Source organism: Passer domesticus (genome assembly GCF_036417665.1).
Source record: "Passer domesticus isolate bPasDom1 chromosome 8 unlocalized genomic scaffold, bPasDom1.hap1 SUPER_8_unloc_1, whole genome shotgun sequence".
Lineage (NCBI taxonomy): Eukaryota > Metazoa > Chordata > Aves > Passeriformes > Passeridae > Passer > Passer domesticus.
In genome coordinates this window covers 276,831-302,780 of record NW_026989900.1, presented here as the reverse complement: position 1 = coordinate 302,780, position 25,950 = coordinate 276,831, and the positions used below count along the sequence as shown (strand labels likewise).

General features: G+C 57.1%; 1 protein-coding gene and 1 long non-coding RNA gene across 2 annotated transcripts in view; one reads left to right on the top strand and one right to left on the bottom strand.

Annotated features, from left to right (window-relative positions):
- The first annotated feature begins 812 nt into the window (after nt 1–812).
- LOC135291629 (oocyte zinc finger protein XlCOF6.1-like) overlaps nt 813–25,950 on the top strand; it is a 44,238-nt gene continuing 19,100 nt past the window's right edge. Inside the window, exons 1-2 of the mRNA XM_064405885.1 lie at nt 813–1,572; nt 1,761–2,327. Of these exons, the coding sequence (XP_064261955.1) occupies nt 1,813–2,327 (515 nt within the window). The 5' untranslated portion in view covers nt 813–1,572; nt 1,761–1,812. The remainder of the gene's footprint in view (nt 1,573–1,760; nt 2,328–25,950) is intronic.
- Nucleotides 23,885–24,799, bottom strand: LOC135291631 (uncharacterized). Its single transcript, XR_010354396.1, has 3 exons — nt 24,667–24,799; nt 24,335–24,483; nt 23,885–24,014 (listed from the first exon to the last, which is right to left on the bottom strand). It is a non-coding gene; the product is annotated as an uncharacterized LOC135291631 (long non-coding RNA).

Sequence of the window (25,950 nt, the reverse complement as noted above, 5' to 3'; positions counted from 1 at the left end):
CCCCCGGCAGCCCGGAGATGAGGCGGGGATGGGACCCCCTGACCCTGACAGGGGCATGTCCTGGGTGACTTCATGATGCTCTTACCCCTTTTGGTCTGTTTAGCCCAGAAATGAGTTCTGCACCTCTAAGGCTGGTTCTAAGAGCAAAGGAGGGGAGGAAGAAGCTGCAGTTTGTTTTCAGAAACTGCACTCACTCCTCCACATTCCGGCTCCTGGACTGTTGTGATGCCTTAAGGAGCTGGAACAGAGGCTAGAGGGTGTTAAGAGGAATAAAGTGGATTTTTATTGAAGTGCTTTAAAAGGTCACACCCTGGCCCTACTGGAGCCTCAGTCCTGACTCTGCCTGGATGGCTCCAAGATGGGAGCAAAAGAGGGCTCAGTCATGAGATCTCACATTTTTATAAGTTTTAGTTCATTAGCATTTAGGAGTTAACTGCCCAATTAATACCTTCAAATGATGAAGTTTCATCCTCCTTGCTTTCTTTCCTGCCCTCCTCTTTTCATGTTGTTTATGCTTTGGGCCTGAAGTTTGAAGAGATTGTCCTTGAGTCTCCAGCTTGAATGGGATTGTTTTGTCTTCACCACCCTGTGAAAAGATCCCAGTAACACTCAATATAAAGCTAAAAGCTGCACACCAAAGCAGAACAGAAAAACTTAAAACCTAAGGTATCAGTTGTCTGTGGACAGGCAGACAGCAGGACAGAGCTCTCCTTTGCATTTAGTTAGTTTTTAGCTAGCTGAGGCAGAGAAGTTTCCTGGACTGTGGTTTTCCTTTTTCTTTGGAGCTGCTTAAACCTGCTCTGGACTGAACACCCAGAGAGCACAGGCAGCTCTCTGTGGCCTGTGGCCACGGGGCCGAAACTGGGCTGAGGCATTTCCAGTGCTGGAGGGACTCATAAGAGACTGATAGGAGACTGAGTGAGCGAAGCTACAGCCCACAGGGCGACTTGCTGAGTTTCTCATCTCCTTTGGAGCAGCAAGAGGTTTTATTGTTTAATATTGTTAATTTCTTGCTGGATGGTGAATGCTTTGTCTGTAAAATAAACAAGGTTTTTCCACTTTTCTCCAAGGAAATCTTTTCTCGAACCAGCTGGGGGAGGAGCTGTTTGAATTCGCTTTCTAGTGGAAACCACTTTGGAGGTTTTTTCCCAAATTTGCCCTAAACCAGGACAGGGCGGTGGGGAGAGAAGGGAGCCCAAAGTGGCTGGATTGGGGTGAGGCTGGATTCAAGAACCCCAAAACCCCCCAGCATGTTGAAGCAGGACCCTGGAGAGGGGGGATCCCCAGGATCCATGGCATCCCCAGCACCCTGAGACAGGGATGACCGGAACCCCAGAGGGATGAGACTGGAAATGGGACACTCCTGGTGGCTTTTTTTGATTCACTCTTGATTTTTGGAGGTTTTTATGGACATCAAGTGACCTCTAGAGATAGATTTGGGCGAGAGGAATGCCCCGACCAAAGGCATTCACACCTTGTTTTTCCCCAAACCAGGATTTCCCATACCCAAACCTTGGCCAGATGGAGGAGAGGCTGCGAGGAAGAGGAAGATGCCCCAGGACACGCAGGCAGGTGGGGAGGAAGTCAGTGCCCCTTTCCCCTCTGTCCTGCTCCATCTCCCAGCCCAGCATGGCCCCCAGCTGCAGGACAAACCCCATTGCTGATGCTGTCCTGCCAGGGATGCACTGGAGAGGGATCTTCTTCCCCTTCCCTCTGGCACGGAGGCAAATCCCATCCTCACCTTGTCCTTCCTCCCACAGACAAGGAGCTGAGGATGGAGACCAGGCAGGACAAATCCCAGGGCAGAACCTCATGGAAGTGGCTGTTCTGAGCAGCTCCACGGGGCAGGAATCCAAGGGGGAGGAAAAGCCCCAGAGATCCCACAGGAGGAGGGGCTGCAAACCCAGCACAGAGTGCTCTGAGGAGAAAAGACCCACCCTAGGCTGGGAAGGCAGCCAGAGATGCAACCAGAGCTCAGAGATGGTGGTCCATGAGCAGCTTCATGACAGGGAGAGGCTTTACAAGTGCTTGGAGTGTGGGAAGAGGAGCAGATTCAACCTGATCCGCCACCAGAGGATCCACACTGGGGAGAGGCACTACGAGTGTCCCAAGTGCCAGAAGAGGTTTTGGACCAGTTCCACTTTCCTCCTGCATGAGCGGATTCACTCAGAGGAGAGGCCCTTCCGCTGCCATGACTGTGGGAAGGGCTTCAAGCAAAACTCCACCCTCATCATCCACTGCCGCATCCACATTGGGGAGAGGCCCTACGAGTGTCCCCAGTGTGGGAAGAGCTTCACCCACAGTTCTAACTTAACCAGACACCAACAGAGGCACCAGTAGGGGAAGCCCTGCAAGTGCCCCAACTGCAGGAAGATCTTCATGCACTGCTGCAGCTTCATCCCCCATTGGATGACCCATGCTGGTCAGAGTCCTGGTGATCCATGTTCCCAGTGATCCATACTGGGAAGACACCTGTCCCTTCTGCCCCTGCCGATGGCATGATGTGGGATTGATGAACATGAGGGTTTGGCCATGGCTGTGTTGTTACATTCACTCCCACCTCAGGTCATTGCCATGGGCAAGAAAGGGAATCTCTCTATCTTCCTACGAGGAGAAGAGTGTCCTTTCTTGGCAGGAGGAAATTGTGTCTGGGAAGAGTCAGCTGAGTTGTAGTTTTCCATTTTTCTTATCCCTTTTGTTATCAATATTGTTGCTGTTCCTGTTTGTTCCTGATCTTGTTGCTGTTCCCAATAAATTGTTCCTATCCTAGCCCAGGATCTTTGCCTTTTGTGCTTTCCATGGGAGGCAGGAGGCTAGCAATCGGCAGCACGGTTTTAGCGGGACCAGGAAATTGGGGAATCCCATTCCTGAACCCCACCCTGTGGAAACCAAGCATCCCAGCTGGTCCCAGCCCTGGTTGCCATGCTAAGGATCAGATTTGTCACAGGCCCTCAGAGGGGTTCCATGAGGGCTTTCCAAGAGTCTCTAGGCTGTCCAAGAGCTGGAATGTCACAGGCAGAGACAGGGGCTCCATGGACACCTTCCAGGGGTTTCTGGGGATGGTAAAGAGCCCTGTGGACAGAGGCAGTCACAGCCATTCCATGGTGACATCCCAGGGCACCTTGGGCTGCAAAGGCACCAATCTGTCACAGGCACTCATGGGGGCTCCACGGTGACATCCCAGGAGTCCCCAGGCTGCCAAAGCACCGGGATGTCCCAGATACTCACAGGGGTCCCTGTCATGGGCACAGTGGGAGCTTCAGGCAAAAGCTTTATTTCTTTATTGGAGAAACTCATGCTGAGTCATGAGGTGGGGAAATGACACCCAAAACCCACCATGGATCCTCAAACCCGTGCAGGGCCCCTAGACTTCTAAAATTCCTTCTGAAAGAGGAGACTGGGAGCGGCTGGATCGAATCCCAGCCCCAGACTTTGTCAAAGGTGTAAAAGATTGGACAGGTAGAATTGAACCTTAATTAAATTTGTCCCACAGGATTAACAATGGAATATCAGATATATTTATATAAATACAGCTCTGACTGATTCTGATCATGATTTGATAACATGCCTTATTTACTCCACAGAGTAAATTTTAAAAAAACCCAGTTATTTACTCCACAATACAGGGACTATAACAATTATTTGAATATTCTGCTCTAGGAAGCAATTTTGAAGTCAACAATGCCTTGCTTGAGTTGATGGAGCCCATGGCAGGCAGAGCCTCCTGCTCCAGCAGGAACTGCCTTTCCTGTGCCATCAGCAGGGCAGGTCCCGCTGCAGGAAAAGCCCCAGGCCAGCCCCAGCACAGGGAAGGGCTCGGGCACAAGGGCAGAGTGCCGTGCTGGGAGCTGTGCCAGGCAGAGCCTGAGGCACCAAAGGCACCTTGGCAGCAGCAGCTGCTTGCAGGCCATGGTCAGAAGCCTCCCTTGGCAGCCCGGCCTGGTGGCCAGCACTGCAGAGCTGCTGCCTCAGGGCTCATTTCTGCCTGGGCTCTGAAAAGCCACTTCTGCTCCAGGAGCCTGCCTGGGAAGCCATTGGCCCCAGCACCTTGGGCACAAGATGTGAATGACAAAACTCTTCATGCCAGCAGAGACAAGGCAGGGGCAGAGGAAAGGGGAGAGCCAGGCCCAGGGCACAGGGCTGCCATGGTGATGGCTGTGAGGTCACTGCCCCTGCAGCAGCCTGGCTGCCCTCAGCAGACATTCTGGCCAGAAGCGTTGTGAGGGCACCCAGCACATCAGAGAACCCACACAACAGGAATTCTGTCCTTGGCGATGAGAGGGTTTCACTGGGTCAGGTTGTACAAAGCTCTTGCTCTTAGATAATTCCTGAGATGGGGAATCCACTTCTCTGGAAGAACAGTTGCAGTTTTGTGCCATTGTCATAAAGGTAAAATATTTTTGCCTTTAAACAATTGTAAATCTACCCTCATTCAGTTCAAAGATATTGAGCCTTGTTCTGTCACTGCAAGATTTGGGAGAAAATAACTTTGACCGCTGTTCTCATTTTCACAGACCTTGGAGAGAATGCAAAAACCTCTCAAGATGAGGTTTGGAGGCCTCAAACCATAACCAGCAGTGAGAGGTGGCAGACTCTGGGCTCAGTGGCGTGGAGACTGAGGACAGAATAAGAGTAGCTGTGGAGGGATTGAAGGGTGGTTTCACACATCATGGAGTTTTTCTTTATTGAATAAAACAGCCAGAGAAAGAGATAATGGCACCAAGGGCAGCTTGGGAAGCCCAGGCTGGACATGAGGAGAAGGAGTCTGGAGTAGCCCAAGGCTGTGTGTGGGCAGGCAGAGGCAGGCAGGAGGCAGAGCTGTCAGCAAAGGAAGGGGCCAGCCAGGTGGGGCAGCTGGGGATGACGACAGCCTGCAGGGACAGAGGCGCAGGGCAGGGACACCGTAGGACAGCCTGGGCTGCACAGGGCACAGGGATGGGCAGCAGCTGCAAGGCCCTGACAGAGCCAACTTGGGCAGCACTTTGGCCATGGCTGCTGGCCCTGGGCCTGAGCCAGGAGCAGGAGACAAGTGACCCTTGCAGGCCTGGGGCCTCATTGCCTCCTTGTCCCCGCTCAGCAGCTTGGCAGGGGCCGCCCCATGGTGCTGCCCTTGGCATTGCACATCCCCACATGCCAGAGCCCATCCCGGGAAGAGCCCTGAGCAAGGAGGGAGGGACAGGATCTGCCTGGCCAGGGGCTGGGGCTCAGGCCTTGGCCCTTTACATTCCTGAAACACATCCAGGTTTGCTCAGCACCAGAGACACCTTTGCCTTGCTTGTCGCCAGCTGTCAGCAGTTCATCATTGCCTCCAGTGTTCTGCTCTGACTGGAACCTGGGGACACTTTGAAGTGAGTTGTGTCCTTAAGAGGGATCATTAGTAGTTAAAGAAAGTTTGGTGTTTGAATCTGATTTTGAGTTCCTGAGAAGTTTTTTGAGCACACCCTGAGGGACTGAGTCTGATGCAAAGAGCACCAAAGCCCCAGAAGGTCATTAAAGTCCTGGTGCTGTGTCTGTGCTGCTGAGCTGGGCCGGGCTCCTGGCCCAGAGGCAGCTCCTGGCAAGGGCAGCGCTGCAGAGAGACAGCTCTGGCCAGGAGCAGCTCCTGTGCACAGCCCAGCAGGGCTGGGGCACTGCCAGGGCAGCTCAGGGACACCAGCAGGGCACAGCCAGAGCTGACAGGGGCTCAGCACTGGCAGGGGCTGGGGGATGTCCCAGAGGGGGCTGTGTCACAGCGGCACCTCTGTGGCTGTGTCCTAGAGGCACAGAGCAGCTGTGATGTCAGCAAGGGGCTGTGTGACAGCACAGAGTGGGCTGTGTGAGGTCACAGGTTGGGCTATGACATCACAGAGTTTGTTGTGTGAGGTCACTGAGCAGCTACAGCATCATAGAGGAGACTGTGTGACAACACAAAGCAGGCTGTGACATCATGGCATGGCTGTATGACATCATAGAGGAGACTGAGGTAAAAGTGTGTGCTGTGACATTAGAGAGTGGCAGCATGACATAACAGAGAGGGTTTTGTGACATCACTGAGGGGGTTGTGACATCACAGAGCTGTCTGTGACATCATGGAGTCGGGTATGAGGCGATAGAGTAGATCCGGACATAACAGCTGGTGGCACTGTGACATCAGCGAGTGGGTTGTGACATCACTAGGTGGCTGTGTAACATCATAGAGAAGACTGTGACATCACAGAACAGACTGTGACATCCCAAAGCAACTTTCTGACATCACAGAGTCTTCTGGGACATCACAATGCAGCTGCATGACATTCCAGGGTGACATCCCAGAATTGGCTCTGTGACAAAACAAGGGTGCTGTATGACATCCCAGAGTGGGCTGTGACATCACAGGTGGCTGTGTTACATCATAGGGTGCTCTGTGACATCACAGGACGCTGTATGAGATCACAGGTGGCTGTGTGACATCCGAGGGGCTGTGTGACATCACAGGGTGGCTGCTTGTCCCTGCTCACCAGCCTGGCAGGGGCCAGCCCATGGTGCTGCCCTGGGCATTGCACATCCCCACATGCCAGTGCCCATCCCGGGAAGAGCCCTGAGCAATGAGGGAGAGACAGGATGTGCCTGGCCAGGGGCTGGGGCTCAGGCCTTGGCCCTTTGCATTCCTGAAACACATCCAGGTTTGCTCAGCACCAGAGACACCTTTGCCTTGTTTGTCCCCACCTGTCACCACTGCCTCCAGTGTTCTGCTCTACCTGGAACCTGGGGAGACTTTCTCAGTTGTGTCTCTCAGTGGGACCCATTAAAACTTCAAGAAAGTTCAGTGCTTAAATTTAACTTCGAGTTTTGGAGAAGTTCTTTGAAGACTCTCTCAGGGACTAAGTCTGATGTAAACAACACCAAAGCCCTGAGAGAGTCATTAAAGTTTTCCAAGTCCAATTATGGAGAAATATTTCAAAGAGCTTGTAAGACATACACATGCCTATTTTAAAGGGTTTATTTTATTACATTTCTCTTTAGATCAGAGGTGATTGCAGCATTCTGTGATTGATATTGACCCAGGGTCTCTCCTCAGGAGCTCTGGCCTGCTCAGAGAAGCTGTGCCTTGAGCTCTGACCCAGTGTGGACAGCCTTGCTCCACGTTCCCCAGCCCCATCCTGTCTGTCCTCACTCACCTGGGACCTGCTGTGCTTGCAGAGCTGGCTGCACTCAGCCTAAGAGGGGTTTTCCCTTTTTGTATTTTTTGAAGCAATCTCAAACTCCTGAGTTTCCCCACTGAACACAGACACACTCCTCAGGTGTGTGCCAGCCCAAGGTGCCACCAAAACCACTGCAGAGCTGCCCTGGGCCAGCTGTGAGGGTGGATCATCAGCCCAAGCTGCACTGGGCCACTGCAAGGGGCTGTGGCCATGGACACTGCCCTGACCCCACTGCTGGGTTTGGCTGCCACGGCAACCCTGAGAAATTAAACTGTGCTTGGAAACACTGGGGAGGAGTGGGACATACTGGGGAGCCCTGGAACGCTGTGGGAGACACTGGGACATCCTGGGAGTGACACTGGGAAGAACCTGGACAAGTTGGGAACACAGGGAATGCTGAGGGGCAATCTGGGCAGAATGAGTTGGACTGCAAGGGTACACACTGGGACATACTGGGAGTGGTACTGGGGGATACTAGAGAAAACTGGGGATACTGGGAACATTGTGGGGAGGACTGGGGGACACTAGAGCATACTATGCATGGCACAGGGGGGAACTGGGAAGGACTGGGAATGTACTCATGGGTATTGGGAGGTACTGAAGGGGCACAGGGGCTGTACTGGGAATAAACTGGGCTGTACTGGGAGGGACTGGAGAGGGTGAATGGGTTGTTCCCGCCTCCACCGCCTCCCATTTGCCGAGGCTCCCGCCCATCAAAACCTGCTGCCAATCAGCGCCGGTCTGGGACTGTCGAAGGCGGTGCCTGGAGTCAGTGCCATATTTTCTATTTTCCATACAACTCCCGCCATGCCGTGCGGCCCGATAGCGCCCCACTGGAGCAGGGACTACAACGCCCGTCATGCCCCGCGCTCCACAGAGCCCACCCCAGTATCCACCCCCATCTGTCCCTTAAGTATCCCCAGACACTGCAGGATCCCTCAGCGCCCCTCAGAGCCTGTTCGGGACCCCTCAAGAGTCCCTGGATCCCCTGAGTGCTCCCAGCCCCACAGATGCCCGGTACAGCCACTTCTGGGAATTCATCTCCTCTCATCCCCCGCAGCCCCAGAGCCCTCATAGCACAGCCCCGCACCTAAAACTCGTGCCGTGTCCCGTGCCCTAAAGAGCCCAGTTGGAGCTCCCCAAGCGCCCCCCAGGTATTCCCGAACCATTTACGTTCCCCCCGAGGACCTCACGTCGCGGCTCGGGCCCTCAAGTGTCACCCCAAGTGCCTTCCTGAACCCCCAAACGCCGCGGTCCAGCCACTTCCGGGACTACAGCTCCCATCATGCTCCGCAGCGCAGGTACGGCGCTCTTCGAGCCGGGACTTCATCTCCCATCATGCCCCGCCATCACCAAAAGCCATTGCAGCTGCGCCTACAACTCCCGTGATGCTCTGCGGCCCCGTTTAACCGTATTATACCCGCGCCTACAACTCCCATCACCCCCCGCGCCCCAGAGAGCCCCGTTCGAGCCCCCCAAGGGCTCGACCAGACCCCGAAGGGCCCCAAATTCCCCTCCCTGACCTCCAAGGGCCGCCCTGGACCCCCAAGTGCTCCCCCGGACCCCGAACTGTCCCTCAGAATTCCTGAGTGCCCCTCCAAGTGCCCACCTGGCTCCCCTAAGTGTCATCTATACCCTCAAGTTCTTTCTAAATTCCCTCTCCAGACCCACAACTGCCTCAAATGTGCCCCAGAAATGTCTCTCTGGACACCAAAAGGCTCTCCCATGCCCCTGTCTGAGAAAAAGATTATAAAAACCATGACAAAATGACTGGACATATTACTAATTACCATAAAGAGGAAGAAATAAATAGCCAATGGATCTTAATTAATTAAGGAAGGGGGAATGTGCTACATAGAACCAAAGAACATTAATGTTCTTGGCTACTAAAAATGTATAGATTTTTTATGCAAATATAAAAACTAGGTAAGAAAAACCACTGTTAATATTATAAATGAAAATAAATATATACATAATTAAATAATCACACAAAATAATGTGTTACAGAATAAAACAAAAGAATAAATTACATTAACATTTTTGGATATTTTGGGATGTCAGGCCCAGGTGGGTTATGACAGACATGGTGAGGTAAGGGGTGAAGAGCAGGCTGTCCAAAAAGGGTCAGCCCAAAAAGGCTCATTCGTCTCCATGCCCAGACCTCCAAAAAAGACATTCAGCATCAAGATCACTTCAGGAATGCTTCTATCACCTCTTCTCTGCAATGAAAAATAAAAACAAAACTTACATATGTGATTAAAAAACCAAAAATCAGAAGGTGCACTTTGTAATCTCCCTCCTTAACTCCAATCACTGCAGAAGCCCTGGAGACTTGAAGACAATTGAAGGGAGACAAAGAGCTCCTGAGGGCTTTCTGTGTTTTAATCAGCCCCACGGTGGATTTGGGGCTGGGTCCAGGAGCCTCAGGCACTGAGAGAAGGATGAAGAAGCTGCTCAAGGAGTCAGCAGCAAAACTCCAAGTGCCTTGGAGCATGGCTGGGCCCCAGTGAGGGCAGGGAGTGCCAAAGGCTCCCCAGGGACTGCTGAGAGCAGATCCTTGAGGCCAGGAGTGCAGGGAGCCCAAGGCTCTGGGCAGGGAACTGCAATGCTGAGCAAGGCCTGGGCTGGCTGGGGGAAGCAGAAAGGCCAAGCCCTGAGCCCAGCCTGGGCCAGCAGGGCCTGTCCCTCACGGGGGGCTCGGGGCTCTCTGTGGGGCAGGGGGATGTGAGGGGCAGCAAGGACAAATGCCATCAACCTGCAGCCCCTGCCAGCCTGGCCAGGGAGGCCGGGGGAGAGCCAAAGTGCAGCCCCTGCCAGGAAAGTTCCTGCTGTGGGGCCTCCAGAGGCGCTGCCCAAGCCCAGGGCACAAAGGCCTGGGTGCCTGTGGCCCTGCCAGCCCTGCCCAGCCCTCGGCCATCTGTCCTGCAGGCTGTGCCCCCTGTGCGTGCTGCTCCTGTGCCCTGGCCGGCTGCACTCGCCCCTCTCGCTGTGCCCCAGCATTTCTCAGCCAGCGTTTCTGTGCCCTCCCTGGGCTCCCTGCACCCAGCGCTGCCGGCTCCTGGCACACAGAGCCGGCCATGGCCCAGCCTCAGGCTGCCACACCTCGAGCACCACAATTCCACCCTGGCAGGGACTTTGCTTTCTCCTCAGCTCCAGCCTGAACCTTCCAAGCTGCACTTTGGGGAGGTTTCCTGCAATTCCCACTCCCAAGGAAAGCTCTGTCTCCTGCTGTTCATGAACAGAGAAGGGCTGGTGGGAGAAGTGCTGGTCAGGAGGCTGTTTAGGGCACAGTCACAATGAAATTATTGACTTTTTAAATATTCTGTAAAAGAAGGAGGGGCATCAATAAATCTTCTACACTGGACTTTTGAGGGCAGACTTTGGCCTGTTGAGGATGCACATTTGGGGAGTACCAAATCAGGTATTGATTTTTTTAAAAAAACAGCCCTTAAAAACAACTAGTTCCAGGAAGGATGGAAACACTTCAAAAAAGAAATCTTGAAGGGGCGAGAGCAGGCTGTCCCTTTGTGCAGAAAGATGACCCAGAGGGAGAAATGACTGGCCTGGCTGGGCATGGAGCTTTTCAAGGAAAAGGGGGATTAAAAAGGGATTAAAAAGGTTATTTCTAGGGATTAAAAAGAGGGTGCACCACCTTTGGACATAGAGGCAGGTAAATCAAGAAATGTTTAAGGATGTTGTTAGGTCATGCAGAAAGAAAATTAGAGAGGTAAAAGCTCAGTTAGGACTTAACTTGGATACTTCTGTGAAGGTTAATTATTATGTTTTTATAGGTACATTAATGTCAAAAGGAGGGGTAAGGACAACCTGCATTTCTTACTGTGAGGGATATGATTACCAAAGATGAAGAATGGGCTGAGGTACTTCACCCCTTCTTTGCCTCAGTTTTCAACAATAAGACAGGCCATCCTCAGGCCAAGTGTTCTCCTGAGCTGGTAGATGGGCACAGGGAGCAGAACAGCCCCCTGGAATCCAGAAGGAAGCAGCTGGGGAGCTGCTGAGCCACTCAGGTGCTCACAGGTGTCTCTGGGATCAGAGGGGATCCATCCTAGAGGGATGAGGGAGCTGGTGGATGATCTCCCCAAGCTGCTCCCCATCATTTACCATCAGTTCTGGATCAGCAGGGAGGTCCCAGAGGAGTGGAGGTGCCAGTGTGAGCCATCCCCAAGAAGGGCTGGAAGGAGGATCTGGGGAACTCCAGGCCTGTCAGCCAGATTTGGGTGCCTGTCAAGGTTATGGAACAGATCACCTTGAGTGCCATCACAGGGCACCCACAGGATGGCTGAGGCATCAGAGCCAGCCAGTGTGGATTTCAGTATCTGCACTGATGATCTGCATGAGGGGATTGAGTGCACCATCAGCAAATTTGCAGATGACACCAAGCTGGGTGTGAGTGTGGATCTGCTGGAGGGTAGGAGGGCACTGCAGAGGGACCTGGACAGGCTGGATCCAGGGTCCAAATCCAACAAGGTGAGGTTGAACAAGTCCCAGTGCCGGGTCCTGCACTTTGGCCACAACAACCCCTGCAGTGCTACAGGCTGGGGACAGAGTGGCTGGCGAGTAGCCAGGCACAAAGGGACCTGCAGGGACTGATGGACAGCAGGCTGGACATGAGGCAGCAGTGTGCCCAGGTGGCCAAGAAGGCCAATGGCTCCTGGCCTGGATCAGGAATGGTGTGGCCAGCGGGAGCAGGGCAGTGATTCTTCTCCAGTGCTCAGCACTGGTGAGGCCACACCTCGAGTGCTGTGTCCAGTTCTGGGTCCCCAATTTAGGAAGGACATGGAGGGGCTGGAGCGTGTCCAGAGAAGGGCAACAAGGCTGGTGAGGGGCCTGGAAGAGAAGTTTGTTTGAAAGCACATGAGGGAGCGGTGGTTAACTGGACGATGCTCTGGGTAGACAAGGTAGTGTTAGGGTGCAGGTTGGACTTGGTGATCTCAAATGTTTGTCACAATAAACCAGAGTGGTTTCCCTGGTGTCCCCCAGCCCTTGCTGGCCCCAGGGGCTGATGGCATTTGTGCTCCCTCAGGTTCATGTCCCCACAGCAGCAGCATGGGGGTGCTCCTGCCTGCTCTGTGCAATGCAAACAGGGGCTCCTGAGCCAGTGCTGCTGTGGCTGTGCCTGCAAGGATGCGGCACCTGTGTGAGCTGGGGGAGAGGCCAGGGCTGCAGAGGGGGGATGTTGTTGGCAGCTCCATGAGGACGCTTTGGGACGCTGCCCTGGGCTGTGCAGCGCACTGGGGATGGATCAGCCCCTGCTCTGCTGCTCCTTCCCGTCTCCCCCAGGGCCCTTGCACGGCCCCAGCCATGCTGTTTGCCCCCAGCCTGCCCACGGCCAGCCTGGGGCTGCTCACCCTGGGGCTTTTCTGTGCTGAGCATTGGCCTGGCCGTGTTCTTGAGAGAGCCTGGGCAAGGAGCCTGGAGCCCCCAGGGCCTGGCCTGAGGCGTCAGCGCTGCCCCAGCAGTGCCCATGGCCTGTCCCTGCTGCAGCCCCGGCACTGCCACCCCCAGGACTGTGCCCGGCCCCGAGAGCACTCAGGCCCTGCAGCAACACCAGGGCCACCAGGGCAGCGGGGCAGGGCCACGGCAGCAGCACTGCCAACACCAAGTGCTGCTGCTGCTGCTGGGCACAGCTGCTGTGCCAGCACTGATCTGCCCTCAGCTCTGCACACAGACATTGCTGCTGCAGCTCCAGAGAAGGCAAGAATAGAGGGATCTCTGCAGAAAACTCTGCTGGGAGATCCTTTAGTTCTTTTAAAGTCACTGAGAACACGGCTCCTCATTGTCACAGTCTGTGGCCACTGTGAATGTGTAGAGTGACAAAGTCAGAAATAGCAGAAACAATGATCTAGATTTAGGAAGAATATAAAAAAAAAAAAAGACAGGGAAATCAAAGAACCAAACCAACAGAACTATCAAAAATTAATTTTGTTACAAGTGATTTGCAGAAATTGGCAATCAGATTAATGCTTCCTAATATGTCCAGTCATCAGTCTCCACACTGCAGCCTTGAGCTCCTGGTTCCTCAGGCTGTAGATGAGGGGATTCAGGGCTGGAGGCACCACCAAATACAGAACTGACACAAACAGATCCAGGGATGAGACGGAAATGGAGGAGGGTTTCAGGCAGGCAAATACTGCAGTGCTGAGAAATGCATTTCTCCTGCATTTTTCCTTTCCAGATTCTTTCAGTCATCTCCTGAGAGGTGCAGATTGTTCTGGGGCTTTTCATGAACTGATTGTACTCTTGATTTAGATGGAGACTTTAGGACTGATTTCAGATGTAGCAGAATCTGAAGTGAGCCCAGAAACAAACTCCCTCTGTCAGCCCATTTTCATCTTCTAGATCACTTTCAAGATGTCCTTGGGGGTGTTGGAATGATGATCACACAGCTCTCCACTTCTGGCTGCAGGCTCTGCAGATTCTTTCTTTGCATTCAGTCAGGCTTGCATTCCCCAGGAGTTCTTGGTAGCCTGTCATGTTTTCTTAGGGTAGAACAGTAACAATGAAAACCTTACCAATGGCACAACTGCCCAGCCCACAAGGAAAAGAAAAGAACAAGCTGCAAAATTCTTCAAATATTTGTCCTGCTTTGCTGCAAGAGTTGTGCTGCACACACAGTGTGGAAAGCTGCAGTTGGTGGCACACATTGTGACAGAAGCTCCACCTCATTCTTCAGGAAAGGTTCTTGGAAAAAGCAAACAGGACTGAGGAGAAGATTCTGGAAAAACTGAAAGAGCTTTTAAGAAATTAACTGAAAATTGGAACAATTCAAGACATTTTTCTCTATTTATTTTTATGCTCCCCTTTTCCATCTTGCACTAGTTGTCCATCCCATTAATTCCAAACAGATCTCACCGCTAAGATCCATGAGTTGGCAAGTTGTAGACATTTTAAAATACCATGACCTACACACAGTTTGGCTTCCCCTGTTTTTCTTGGAAAGCAATGTTGGAGAGGTAAGTGCAGTGCTTGGGTCAGGTACAAATTCTGCATTCAGGGGACACGCTTTGAGAGTGTTTGACCCTCAGCAGGGACAATGCACAGCAGGGACCGAGGGGATTCCTGAGCCACTGTGCGGGAGTCCAGACTCTGGCTCTTGGCTGAACTCGGCAAAGTTCCCGTGTTTGGACAGGCTCAGGGGCTGCCCTCGGGGAACGTGGGGCTCGAGGCGGGGGGAGCGGGCAACGGACAAACGGACACGGGGACAAACGGCCCCGGAGCTTCAGTTGCAGCAGCGGCAGCGGCAGCAGCAGCAGCGGCAGCAGCAGCGGCAGCAGCAGCAGCGACAGCGATAGAAGAAACTTTAGATTCTCTTCTCCTCTCCCTCTCCCGCGGTCCCGTACCTCTCCCGCTCTCCCTTTCCCGGTCTCCCCTCCTCTCCCCGCCTCCCTCTCCCTGTGCCCGGCCGGGCCATGCCCCTGGCCCGCCCCCGGCCCCGGGCGGGGCTGCCCCGTGCCCGCCCCCGGCCGTCCCACCGAGGTCTGGTCCCAGCCCGGCTCTGGCCGTGCTGGCGGTGGCGCTACTGGGCGGGTATCAGTGCCTGGGGCTGGGGTGGTATTGCCGGCTTTTGGCTCCGCCTGGCCCGAGCCCGGCCCCGGCCCCGACGCAGGGTCCAGTCCCGACCCCGACCCTGAGCCCGACCCCGGCCCCGGCCCCGGCTCCTCCCGGGGCCCGCGGAGGACACACGCGGCCCCGCCGCTCCCGCCGCCTCCGCTGCGGCTTGCCCGGCCCGAGCTCCGCCGCTCGGCAGCGCGGCCCCCGGCCCCGCGGCTCCCGGGTCGCGTTGCAAAGAGCGAACGCCGGGGGATGGCCGGGCCGGGGCGGGTGAGGGGCGCTCGGGGGCCGTTGCTGGCCCCGGGCCGAGCGCTGACAGCCGCGTCCCGCCCGCAGGGAAGGCGCAGGAGGCCCTGCAGGAGCGCTACTGGCTGGGTTCCCTGCTGGGGTGCGGCGGATTTGGCAGCGTCTTCGCAGCAACGCGGCTCTCGGATGGCGCCCCGGTGAGCGGCGGGGCCGGCGGCGGGCGGAGGAGGAGGGGGCGCAGGAGGAGGAGGATGGGGCTGGGCAGGGCGGGCGTTGAGCTGAGCCCGCTGCTCCCCTTGGCTTGCAGGTCGCCATCAAAAGGGTGCCTCGGAACCGCATCTGGCATTGGAGCGAGCTGGTGAGTGAGCCGGGACAGCGGGAGAAGCCGGGCCGTGCCGGGCGGGGATGAGCCGAGCCCCGGCAGGGTGGAAGCCGCCAGGACATCCCGAGGGAGAGCGGGCGTGGGGCCAGCGCAGGGCGCAGAGCATCCCGGGCTGGCTGAGGGGTTGCCCAGCCCTGGCCCAGCATCGGCCCCACTGACGGCATCGTGCTCCTCCCACAGCCCGACGGCACCCACGCTCCCCTGGAGGTTGTGCTGCAGGACAAGGTGTCCACAGGCTTTCCCGGTGTCGTCCAGCTGCTGGAGTGGCTTGAGCTGCCCAGCGACATTGTGATGGTGCTGGAGCGGCCAGAGCAGTCTCAGGACCTCCTGCATTTCATTCGGGCACGGGGGTTCCTGCGCGAGGAGGTGGCGCGGCAGCTGTTCCGCCAGGTGCTGGAGGCCGTGCGGCACTGCACCAGCTGCGGGGTCCTGCACCGCGATATCAAACCAGAGAACATCCTGGTTGACCTGGCCACCGGGCAGGCCAAATTGATTGACTTTGACTGTGGCACCTACCTGCAAGAGACAGCCTACACTCACTTTGCAGGTGAGCCTACACAGGACTGTGCTCCCGCTCCTGGCATCTCACGGCCCAAGATCTCACAGCCCAAGCTGGGTGTGGCAGCAGGGATTCTCCCTTTTGCTGCCACTCATGGGACTGAATCTGCAGCTGAGTTGCTTTAGAGCAGGGCTGGGTGGGGAGCCATCTTCCAGCCCTGCTGGCAGCCTTTGCCCACCACTGTGCCCAGGATTGGGGCTGGGCTGGTGCAGCCAGCCTGACAAAAACAGTCGTGGGTGAGGGTAGCAGAGAGGGAGGTCAGAACCTGTGCCCCAGCTGGTTTGGTGTGCAGGCAAGAGGAAGGGCTTGGACTGCTCCACTTGCCCTGTTTGTCTTGCCTTTATAATATGTTTGGGTCAGTGCAGGCAGGGAGAATGAGGGCATGGTTTTTCCCCAGCACGCAGTGGGTATTTCCTTTGCATGTCATGGTCAGGCCTAGCCAGGGCTTCCACTGTCCCCTTCCCACACCAGTGGCTTCTTTTGCAATCCCAAGTTTGTACACCAGTCCCAGATGCTGGTGAGAGGGCAGTGGTCACCCTGTGTGCCACTGATGCAGCCCCCACCCGCCCAGGGTTGCTGGGGCCAGGCTCTGGGAGCAGCAGCATCCCCCTGATGAACTCCATCTGTATTCCACAGGAACACCATCATACAGCCCCCCGGAATGGACCCGCTTTGGCTGGTACCATGGCGAGCCAGCTACCATCTGGTCCCTGGGCATCCTGCTGCACGAGATGGTCTGCGGGAAGATGCCTTTCAGGAGGGGCTGGAACTTCAGCTGGGGCCAGCTCTCACTGCCACAACGGCTCTCTCCAGGTGAATCCTCTTCTCTGGGCACGGGGGGAATACCAGTGCTGGGAGACAGCAGCGGGCTCGGGAGCATCCCGCTCTGGCAGCTGCTGAGGAGGTGGCACATGTCCTGCTCTCCCCCAAAACCAAGAAAGTTCAGGCCCAGCTCTGAGCGCATCCAGCATGGCCTGGGCATGGGAATAGTGGGGCAAAGCAGACAGGAGCCTTCTCCAACTGACGGGCAGTTTCTGGTTTCTCTCCCCAGAGTGCCAAAATCTGATTGGGTGGTGTTTATCCATGCACCCCTTGGCCAGACCCTCATTAGAAGAGGTGTTCTGTCATCCTTGGATGCAGGATGTTCATCTGCCCTAGAAGAAGGGAGAGAGCCACAGGCACACTCTGCTGCAGGGCCCTGGTAAGTTACAGCTGCACACATGCCTTGGCAATGAGAAGCAATGAAAGCCAGCCCGTGTCACTGCACCAGGGTCATGGGATGGGAACATGCAGCCCTTATGCTGGAGCTGAGCTGCTCTGCCCAGCCCTGGTGGCTGCCATCCAAGCAGGTTTTGCTTGTCCTGGTTCCCTGACAGCTGGGGCCCTGGGCAGAGCCCTGACAGCCTGGTCTCACCCCAGGGAAGGAGAAGGAGCCCCCAGAGAAGCTGTACCGGGTGGGGCTGCTGCTGCAGGAGACAGCAAGGATGACATCAAGGATGACATGAAGGATGACAACCTCTTCCTCATCCTGGCCACCAGCAGTTGAAGGTGATGCACTTTGATTGTGGCACCTTCTTCAAAGCCAAACTCCACAGGGAATTTGCAGATGAGTCCACACCTGGGGAAATGCTCCCAGATTTGGGCATTGCCCAGCCTGGCTGGGAAGCAAAGGTTCCCCTTTTGCTGAGGCAGATGCAGCTGATCCTTCAGTCAGCTGCCCAGCTGCTTTTGGCAGGGATGGGGGCATGGGCTGGGGTGGGTACGAAATGGGAGCGGGCTCCTAGTCCTGCCAACAGCCCTCAGCACCCACCATGCTCCAGGCTGGGGCTGGGGCTGGGGCAGCCAGACCAACACAAACAAACCCCCATGGTGGGAGCAGAGGTGGGACTCCCAAATCTGTGCAGGGGCTGCTTTGCTGTGCAGGCAAGGAAGGGCTTGGGCAGCTCCACTGCCCTTGTTTGCTTTGGGATCACGGTTATTGTGGGGGACAGTGCAGGGGAAAGGGAGAAAACCTGGGCTTTGCTCACACATGGCTGGGTTTTTCCCTGGCTTGCAGGGCTTGGGCCTTCCTCAATCCCCTCACAGAGATATGATTTTTACCTTTGTTCTTTTTTTCCCTTTTTGTCTGTAATCTATTTTCAACAATTTGTTGTTTGTTTTTCTAGAGTAAGCATTCTGGTTGGTCCAGTCTGGATCGGGAAGTTCTTGGGAGCAGCTGCGGCGTGGATGGGCCATGGCCTTGGAGCAGGCTGAGGACATCGTTTGGGACCAGCTTTTCTTCCAGCCATGGATGGCATGAGGTGGGTCCCCGTGTGCTTGGCAGGGTGGGCTCAGAGCTTTTGCGAGATGGCAGCGAGCACAGGAGCATCCTGCTCTGGGCAGCTGCTGAGCAGGTGGATGTGCCATGGCTGGCTGCAGGCTGGGCACATGTCCTGCCCTCCTGCCCTGCTCCCCAAGGCAGCACTGATGGGCAGCTCTGGGCACTGCTCTGGGCACAGCCAGCATGGCCTGGGCACCACGGGCAGCTGGGACAAGGGACAGGAGCTTTCAGCTGACGGGCAGTTTCCGCTTTCTCTCCTTGCAGCCAGGCTCTGCGGATGCTGAGGCTGTTCTGGGCTCTGCCAGGGCTCTGCTGGAGCTCAGCACGGGGCCGGAATCAGCCAAAGAAGAAATGGTGTCACCTGCAGCACAGACTTGCTTGAGCATTTTGGCAACACAGCTCAAGTTTGTAGAGTGACACCTCCCAAAAATTCAACTTGTTCAATATCTTCTGAAATCAAATCAATCTGGGATGACTCCAAATGACATTTTTCAGCTTGCTCAAGATGTAGCTCAGCCCTTCTCTGAACAGTTCTCTCCCCCACCTGCCTTTTACTTCTCAACTGCTCCCTTTTTTCCCCCAGTGAATTCCCAGCCCATCGCAGTCTCCATCACTTGCTGGCCTTCCTTGTTGCCCCTGACCACAAGGAGGGCTGAGCCCCAGGTTTAGGGACTCATGCTGTCACTGGCTGAGGAGCAGCAATGTCTCAGATGTCCAGTGGCATTTTAGTGTCATTCAGAGCCACTCTCCAGCCCTCAGCTCTCCTCACTGCTGAGTTCCCACTCCCTTTTCCTTGTCCTTGCAGCAGGATGAGCTCTGTGAATCCCCTTGAGCCTCCCCACTCTTCCCAGCCAATGCACCCACCTCAGTGAGGCTGAAGCTGAAGCTTCTCTGTCTCCTCTGGCACACCAGTCCAGTCCCCTGTGTGGGGAGCCCCAGCCCCAGAGCACAGCACACAGCAGTGCAGTCCGGGCTGGAGCAGCTGCCCTGCAGCCCTGGCTTGGCTGTTTGTGGCAGCTGAATGCTCCCTGTTTCCAGCTGTCCCTGCAGGATGGCCCCAGGGCAGAGCCCAGCCAGGCTCCCACTGCAGCCCCTGGAGCTTGGGGCAGACAGTGCTCCCAGAGCTGAGGTTGATGGGGAGCACCCAGAGCTGTGCTTTGCACTCTGTTGCCGTGTGTCACAGCGCAGGCTGGCTTGTACTGTGTGACGGTACCAGCCCCTGGTGTGACTGACAGGGCCTCGCCCAGTCACATCTCTCCCAAGGCTGCAGCATTTCACTGCCCAGAATCTGAAGGGGCGTAGAGATCAGACCCATGACATTTTCCAGACTGGGTTTTTCAAAGGCTCTTTATAATGAAGGGCTTGAGAATAAGCGCTCTCTGTTTGCAGAGATGAAAATCAGGGTGAGTGGTCTCTTTGTCTCCAACCCACTGCCACCCCCGGGCCAACGTTAGAGCCACCCAGTCCCTCACCCACCCGCCTTGTGCCTTCCCACTGCCTTGTCCTGTCAGGGCTTCTGCTGCCCCTCATCCCTTCATGGCCTCGTCCCCTCAGGGTCTCCCCCAGCCCAGCCAAGCTGCCCGGCAGCAGCGCCGCAGCCCCCCAGGAGCTCCAGAGGAGCCCCATCCAGAGGCACCTGGGAGCCCTCAGCAATGCAGCCAGCAGCACACAGGCAGGAGGACACAGATGGCGGTTCCTGCCTGGGACAGGGCTTGTGGCAATCTCCAGGTACCGGTCTCACAGGGATCCCTGCAGCTCCGGCCTCTGCCCACCTGCTCTGTTGGCAGCACAAAGGCTTCAGCAGACCCACCAAAGGCCAAGGGGCTTCTGGCCATTTTATCTGCAACACTGCACGCCTGGGCAGCTTGTTGAGCCCAGACACCCTTTTCCCCCTCTTCCCCTATGCCCTGCAGACCCTGGGCAGCAAAAGAAAGCTCCTGGGAGTCTGTTTATTACAACACATCCTACATTCATATACTAAAGGAAAAAACAAGAAGAAGAAAAGAATAATCTGAAAGAAATGGAAAATTCCTGCTGGCTCAGGTGAGCCCAGCAGACAGAGCCTCTGGGATCAGCTCTCTGCAGAGCTCCAGCAGCACAGCCAGCCGAGCCCTGACAGACGAGGCCGTGTCCTCCATGCCCTGCGGAATTGATTTTGCAGCCTCTGGAAGACGGAATATCGCCCACTCTGTAGTGCCCGGAGGACATACAATGTTTGAAGTGCTGCGTCTGACACGGCACTGCTGATGTCCTCTGTCAGGTGTTCAAGGGCTGAAAGAGAGAGGAACAGAGCAATGGTCAGATCCTGGATCTGCAGGGACCTGAGGAGAGCCCCCTGCTAGGGCCATCCCAGCCCGCTCTAGCCATGGCCGGGAGGGAGCATGGAGCAACGGGATCAGCCCGAAACTGCTGGCCACGAATGCCCCAATGGCCCTGAAATCTCTGTGTGCTCTGCCCACGCTGCCCCTTGTCCGCACCGGGAGCAGAACCCTTGGCAGCCGGGGCAGGGCTCGCAGCTGGCCCCGCCAGCCCCCACTGCCAGCCTGCTGCCCTCACTCACCACTGCAGATGAGCTGGAGCTCTTCCCTCTTCCCCCTCAGGTGCCGCCCGGCCATGCCTGGGAACACAGAGCCTGTCACGGCGCCAGCGGCACAGCTCCCTGCCAGCGGCGCTGCCGGCGCTGTGGCCACACGCCCTGCTGGCCCGGCAGGGCTCAGCCCGGGCCACGCCGCACGCTGGCGCCCGAGGGCACGGCTGCCAGAGGGCAGCAGCAGGGCTGAGCCCAGGCAGGGCTCCATGGCACCAGGCCCGGACAGCGCTGCCGGGGCAGCGGGCGGGGCTGGGGCCGAGCTGCGGCGGGCCGGGGAGGGAGCCCGGGCTCGTGGCTGACCCATGAACCTGATGGCCGCCTCTCGCAGGGACTCCTGTGGGTTCCGCAGGTACGGCAGGGCCCGGCGCAGGTGCTCGGCCACTCGGCTTGTGTCCTCTGCCAGCTGCAGAGAGCGGCAGCAGGGAAGGCTTGGCGCGGGCTCAGCCCCTCGGCCAGGCGCTCCCTGCGCCCGGCCCCGGCCTCCCCTGCCCGCACAGCCCTGAGGCGCGGCCAGCAGCCGCTGGTGCCGGGCTCTGGAGGGGGCAGAGGGCCGGCTGCTGCCCGGGGAGCCGCACTGCCATCCCATCCCGCAGCCCTGCCAGGCCAAGGCTCCATCGGCCCCCGGCTCGGGCCCACAGGAGCCTGGAGAAGAGCCCGCGCGGCCTCGGGGTGCAGCAGCGGGCAGGGGCACAGCTGCCAGCGCCGCACACTGAGCACCGCGCTCAGGGGCCTTCTCCAGGCTGAGGCTGGGGCTTCCAGCCCGTCCTTACCAGGCACTCAGTGAACTTCCACAGCTTCTTGTCCTTCACCAGTTTTTCAAGATCGCTTCTCTTCAGGAACTCCACCACACAAAGCAGCGTTTCCAGAGAGGCCTGGAGAGCAGCAGAGACGCGGAGATGACCCCACAGCCCAGGGTGCAGGACCTGCGTCCCTGTGCCAAGGCGTGGAGGAGGCTGCAGCCTGGCAGGCACCAGGGGAGGAGGCAGCCGAGCCCCCTGCCAGGGGGACAGCAGCAGCCCACGAGTCCTCACCTCTGCCACACGCTGATTCTCATTGTGGCAGTGGAAGAAGAGTGGCAGCAGGCTCTGGCGCAGGTGTGTCTTCAGGGCCTTTTTTTCCTTTTCCTGTGGACAAGTCACCAATGTTCGGAAGAGCAGTATGGAGAGCAGCTGCACCTGGCTATTCTCCTGTATGAAAGGAAGAAAAAAAGACCTCAGCATCAGCTGCACAGGGCTCAGCTTGGCGCAGCCTGCAAATCCACAGGGCAAAAAGTGTCTGGGCAGCACCCAGTGCCCGTGGCTGGGGGCAGCAAGCCTTACATGGTCAAAGAGTGGCAGGAGCGCCTCAACCAGCTGCAGTGCCATGGGGCTGGGTATCAGCATGTCATTGTCCAAGATGATAAAGCTGAGTAGCATGACTGTCATGCTGACTATCTCTCCATCTGCGTCCCACAGGAGCTCCACAAGACTTTCAGTCAGGCTCCACATTTTTTTGCTCTATGCGGAACACAAGTTTGTGAAACACCATCCATCCTGCTGCCACAGGGCTCAGAGGCTAAAGGTCTGTCCCTTCAGCACTCAGGCAGCTGAACCGGGAGGCAAGAGAGCTGGGAGCATCTGCCCCAGTTCCCAGAGCCCAGCCAAGCCCAAGAGACTGTATTTTCTAGCTCAGCTTCAGGCGCTGCCCCTTTCTCACCATTGAGGGATCGTCAATGATCTCAAAAAGGACCCTGAGTGCCAGGCGACGCCTCTCCCTGCACTTGCTCTGCAGCTGCCTTGACAAGATTTGCTGGAGTCTGTTAGCACCATGTTCACTCAAGTCCAGCAACTCGAGGACCTGAAAGGCACAGGGCAGTGTCAGGGGACCCGGCCGGCAGGAGCCCAGAACTGCACAGGGCTGGGCCCAGGCAGCAGCACAGGGTGCGGGCAGCTGTGGCTACGAGAGGGCAGAGAGCTGGGAGGCAGCTCAGCGAGGCAGCACTGGCCATCAGGCTCACCTCCGCAAGGAACGCCAGGGCAGGCAGCTCCCAGCGTGGCTCCTGGGTGCTGAGCAGCCGGAGCAGGTAGCGAATGATCTGGGAACGCAAGGGGATGGAGACACAGGACATCTCCCTGGCAGGAGAAAAAGTAACCAAGACTGTGGGCTGGGGGATAGACCTCTGCCAGGACTGACTCACAGAGGTCTGGTCTTTCCCCAGCATCCTGCACGGGGCCCTGGGCTATTTGGGAGGCGGCTCCTTATGGGCACCCTCCTCTCCCAGCCTTTTCCACTCTGCTTGGCTGTCCCTCAGTGACAAGGCCCTGTGGTTCATGACCACAGGGACTGTGTGGGGCTCCCTGGGCACAGAGCACGAATGTCAGAGGCAGCGGGGAGAAGGGGGTCTCACCTGGCCAGCAGACCCACGGCATAGTGGTGGGTGTCAGCACACAGCAGCGTGTCCCAGCCACACTTGCGTTCCATTGCCACCACCACATCCTCGTGCTGCATTCGGCAGAGCAGGGACATCAGGGTCCGCACTGCAAACCTGCGTGCAGAGCAAAGCCCAGGTCACGCTGGAGCACTGGCTCCTGCCCAGGGATGTGGCAGGGACAGGAGGAGTGGGATGGAGAACCTGTTGGGGCTGATGGCAAGGTCGTATTGCTTCTGGCATCCCTTCCAGAAGGTATCGACCTTCTCTGGCATATCCAGAGTGCTGAAGAGCACTTGGAAGAGCAGATGCACAAAGAGGCAGGGGAAATACACCATCACAATACGTGGGATACAGGGCACCTGGAGGATCTTCCACATCACCACAGTTGCCTGCAAAGCCCCCCGAGACAGCGCTCAGTGCTGAGGTGTCCATGTGGCAGGGCATGAGCAGGGGAGGGAGAGGCCCGGAGAGAGGCAGGGGGAGCACCGGGCCTGGTGCCCCTGAAGCTGCCCCAAGGCCAGGTTTCAGCCCAGCGCCTGAGGCAGGGAGATGCAGTGGGGGAAGGAGGATGGAGAGCTGCTGGAGAGGCGGCTTTGGGGCCAGCAAAGGCCAGTTGCAGAAACTCACAGCCAGGACAAAGACACCCGTTTTGTCCCCATCCGAGGTGCACGTGCTGTGCTCGGGCCATCTCCTCAGCACATCCAGGAGTATCAGCAGCGCAGGCTCCGCAGTCCTGGACGAGCACATGATGCTGTTCCACATGGTCAAAGCAGCTCTGTGGGGTTAGAGCTCTGTCTCAGGGGGGTCTCAGACACAGCACCATGGCTTGGGCAGCAGTGGGGACCTGAGCTGGCTGCCAGCTCTGCCTCTGCCCTCTGTCCCTGGCCAGCAGCAGCCAGGCAGCCCAGCCCTGTGGGGACAGGCCCCTGAGGGGCAGCGAGGGGGCATGGCAGCAGGCTCGGGGACTGACGTGCCAGGGTGGCAAAGGGAGCAACCAGAGAGCCCTGGAAATCTCTGTTGGTCAGACACCTGGGACAGGCTGTACAGGCTGATGGGCTGGGGAGCCCTGAGCCCTCTGGGCAGGTGGGCCCATACCTGTCACAGGATGGGGCCACACGCAGGAGCGTCATGACTACATCAGCTGGCTGTGCTTTGGTGAGATACAGCAGGGTCCTGTTCAGCCTGTGCTCTACAAACTGATTGGCCATGAGCCACTGGTGGATGTACCTCACCATGGCGGGCACCTGGAGAAGGCACAGGGAGACTTGGAAAGCTGCCAGAGGGAGGAATGTTGCCAGCTTCCCCAGGGAAGTGCTTCCCTTCCCACCACACTGCCATGGCCTCAAAGGCGTCCAGCGACCAGCGGGTGTGGCTTGGGAGGCCAAGCACTTCCTGGGAGCATCAAAACCTGGCCACAGGCTGCTTACTTGCTTTGGATTGCAAAACCCCTCCTGTACGAGCATGCTCAGCAGGGCAGCACTGGTCTTGGTTTTGAAGATGTGCGAATATGCTCGGAGCCCAGTGCCCATGGTGCTGGTCTCTTCCTGCCGAATTCGCTTGATGAATTTGCAAACCAGCTGTAAGAGAAGGGCAGAAGCTAGGGATGTTCCACAGAATGCTCCAAGCATGGTGACAGCAGGCCCAGCCCAGGTGGGGATGGCTGCAGGTACCTGCACTGTTCTGCGGAAGCGGCCACGGGCAGGGTCCTGCTCTTGTGTCTGCCCCACGGCTGCATCTGGCAAAGAGCGAGCGCAGCCAGAGCTGAAGGGCTGCAGGAGAGGCCAGAGAACACAGCCCAGCCCTGCGCTCCCCAGGCAGGGACAGCCCTGGGATGCCCCAGGGGATGGAGCATGGCTGCTGTGGGGTGTCTGCCTGGCCCCTCTTCCGTCCTATCCATGGGCATGTCCCCAGGGGATGGGATGGGATGGGATGGGATGGGATGGGATGGGATGGGATGGGATGGGATGGGATGGGATGGGACGGGATGCCACGGGATGCCAGGCTGGCTGCAGGCACCAGTCCTCTGGCCCAGCTCTGCCACTCACCCTCCTGTGGCAGCTCTAGTGGCACCACCTCTTCAGTCTCCTGTGCTGGGGCAGCTCCAGGGCCTTCTTCCTCCTCCTCCACCCAGGCCAGCTTGGGCAATTTTGGCGGTCTCTGCTCCATGTTAGTGACTGGATTTGTGGCTGCTTGCAGGAGAGATGCCTCGGAAAACCTCAGAGTCGTGCAGTCGTGCCTGGAAAGCACCTTCAAGAGAGAAGCCTCAGGACAGCAAGTCCTGCACTCTGGTCTCTAGGGCTCCTGCCACAAGGACAGGAGACTCCTGTCAAAGATTGTGGTCTGGCCTCGAGGGCACCGGCAGCAGGGATGGGAGATGCCTCCAGGACACCAAATCCCACGGTCTGCCCTCGAGGGCACCTGCAGAAGAGAAGCCTCGGGAAGGCCAGGGCTCAGCAAGTCCTGTGGTTTGGCCTCGAGGTCAGCTGCAGAAATAACGTCTCGGAAAGGCTCTGGGTCAGACACGAACGAGTGTGCTGTGCAGGGGCTCCTCACAGCACCGCTCTGTCCCATCCTGTCCCGTTGTGTGCTCCGAGCACTGTGGCGTGGTCTTGCCACCTCCAGCTCCTATGTCACCACGTGTCACAAAGAGCTCTTGGACACCCGTTCCATGCCACGGTGACCATGCTGCACTGTGTCACAAAGGGCCCCTG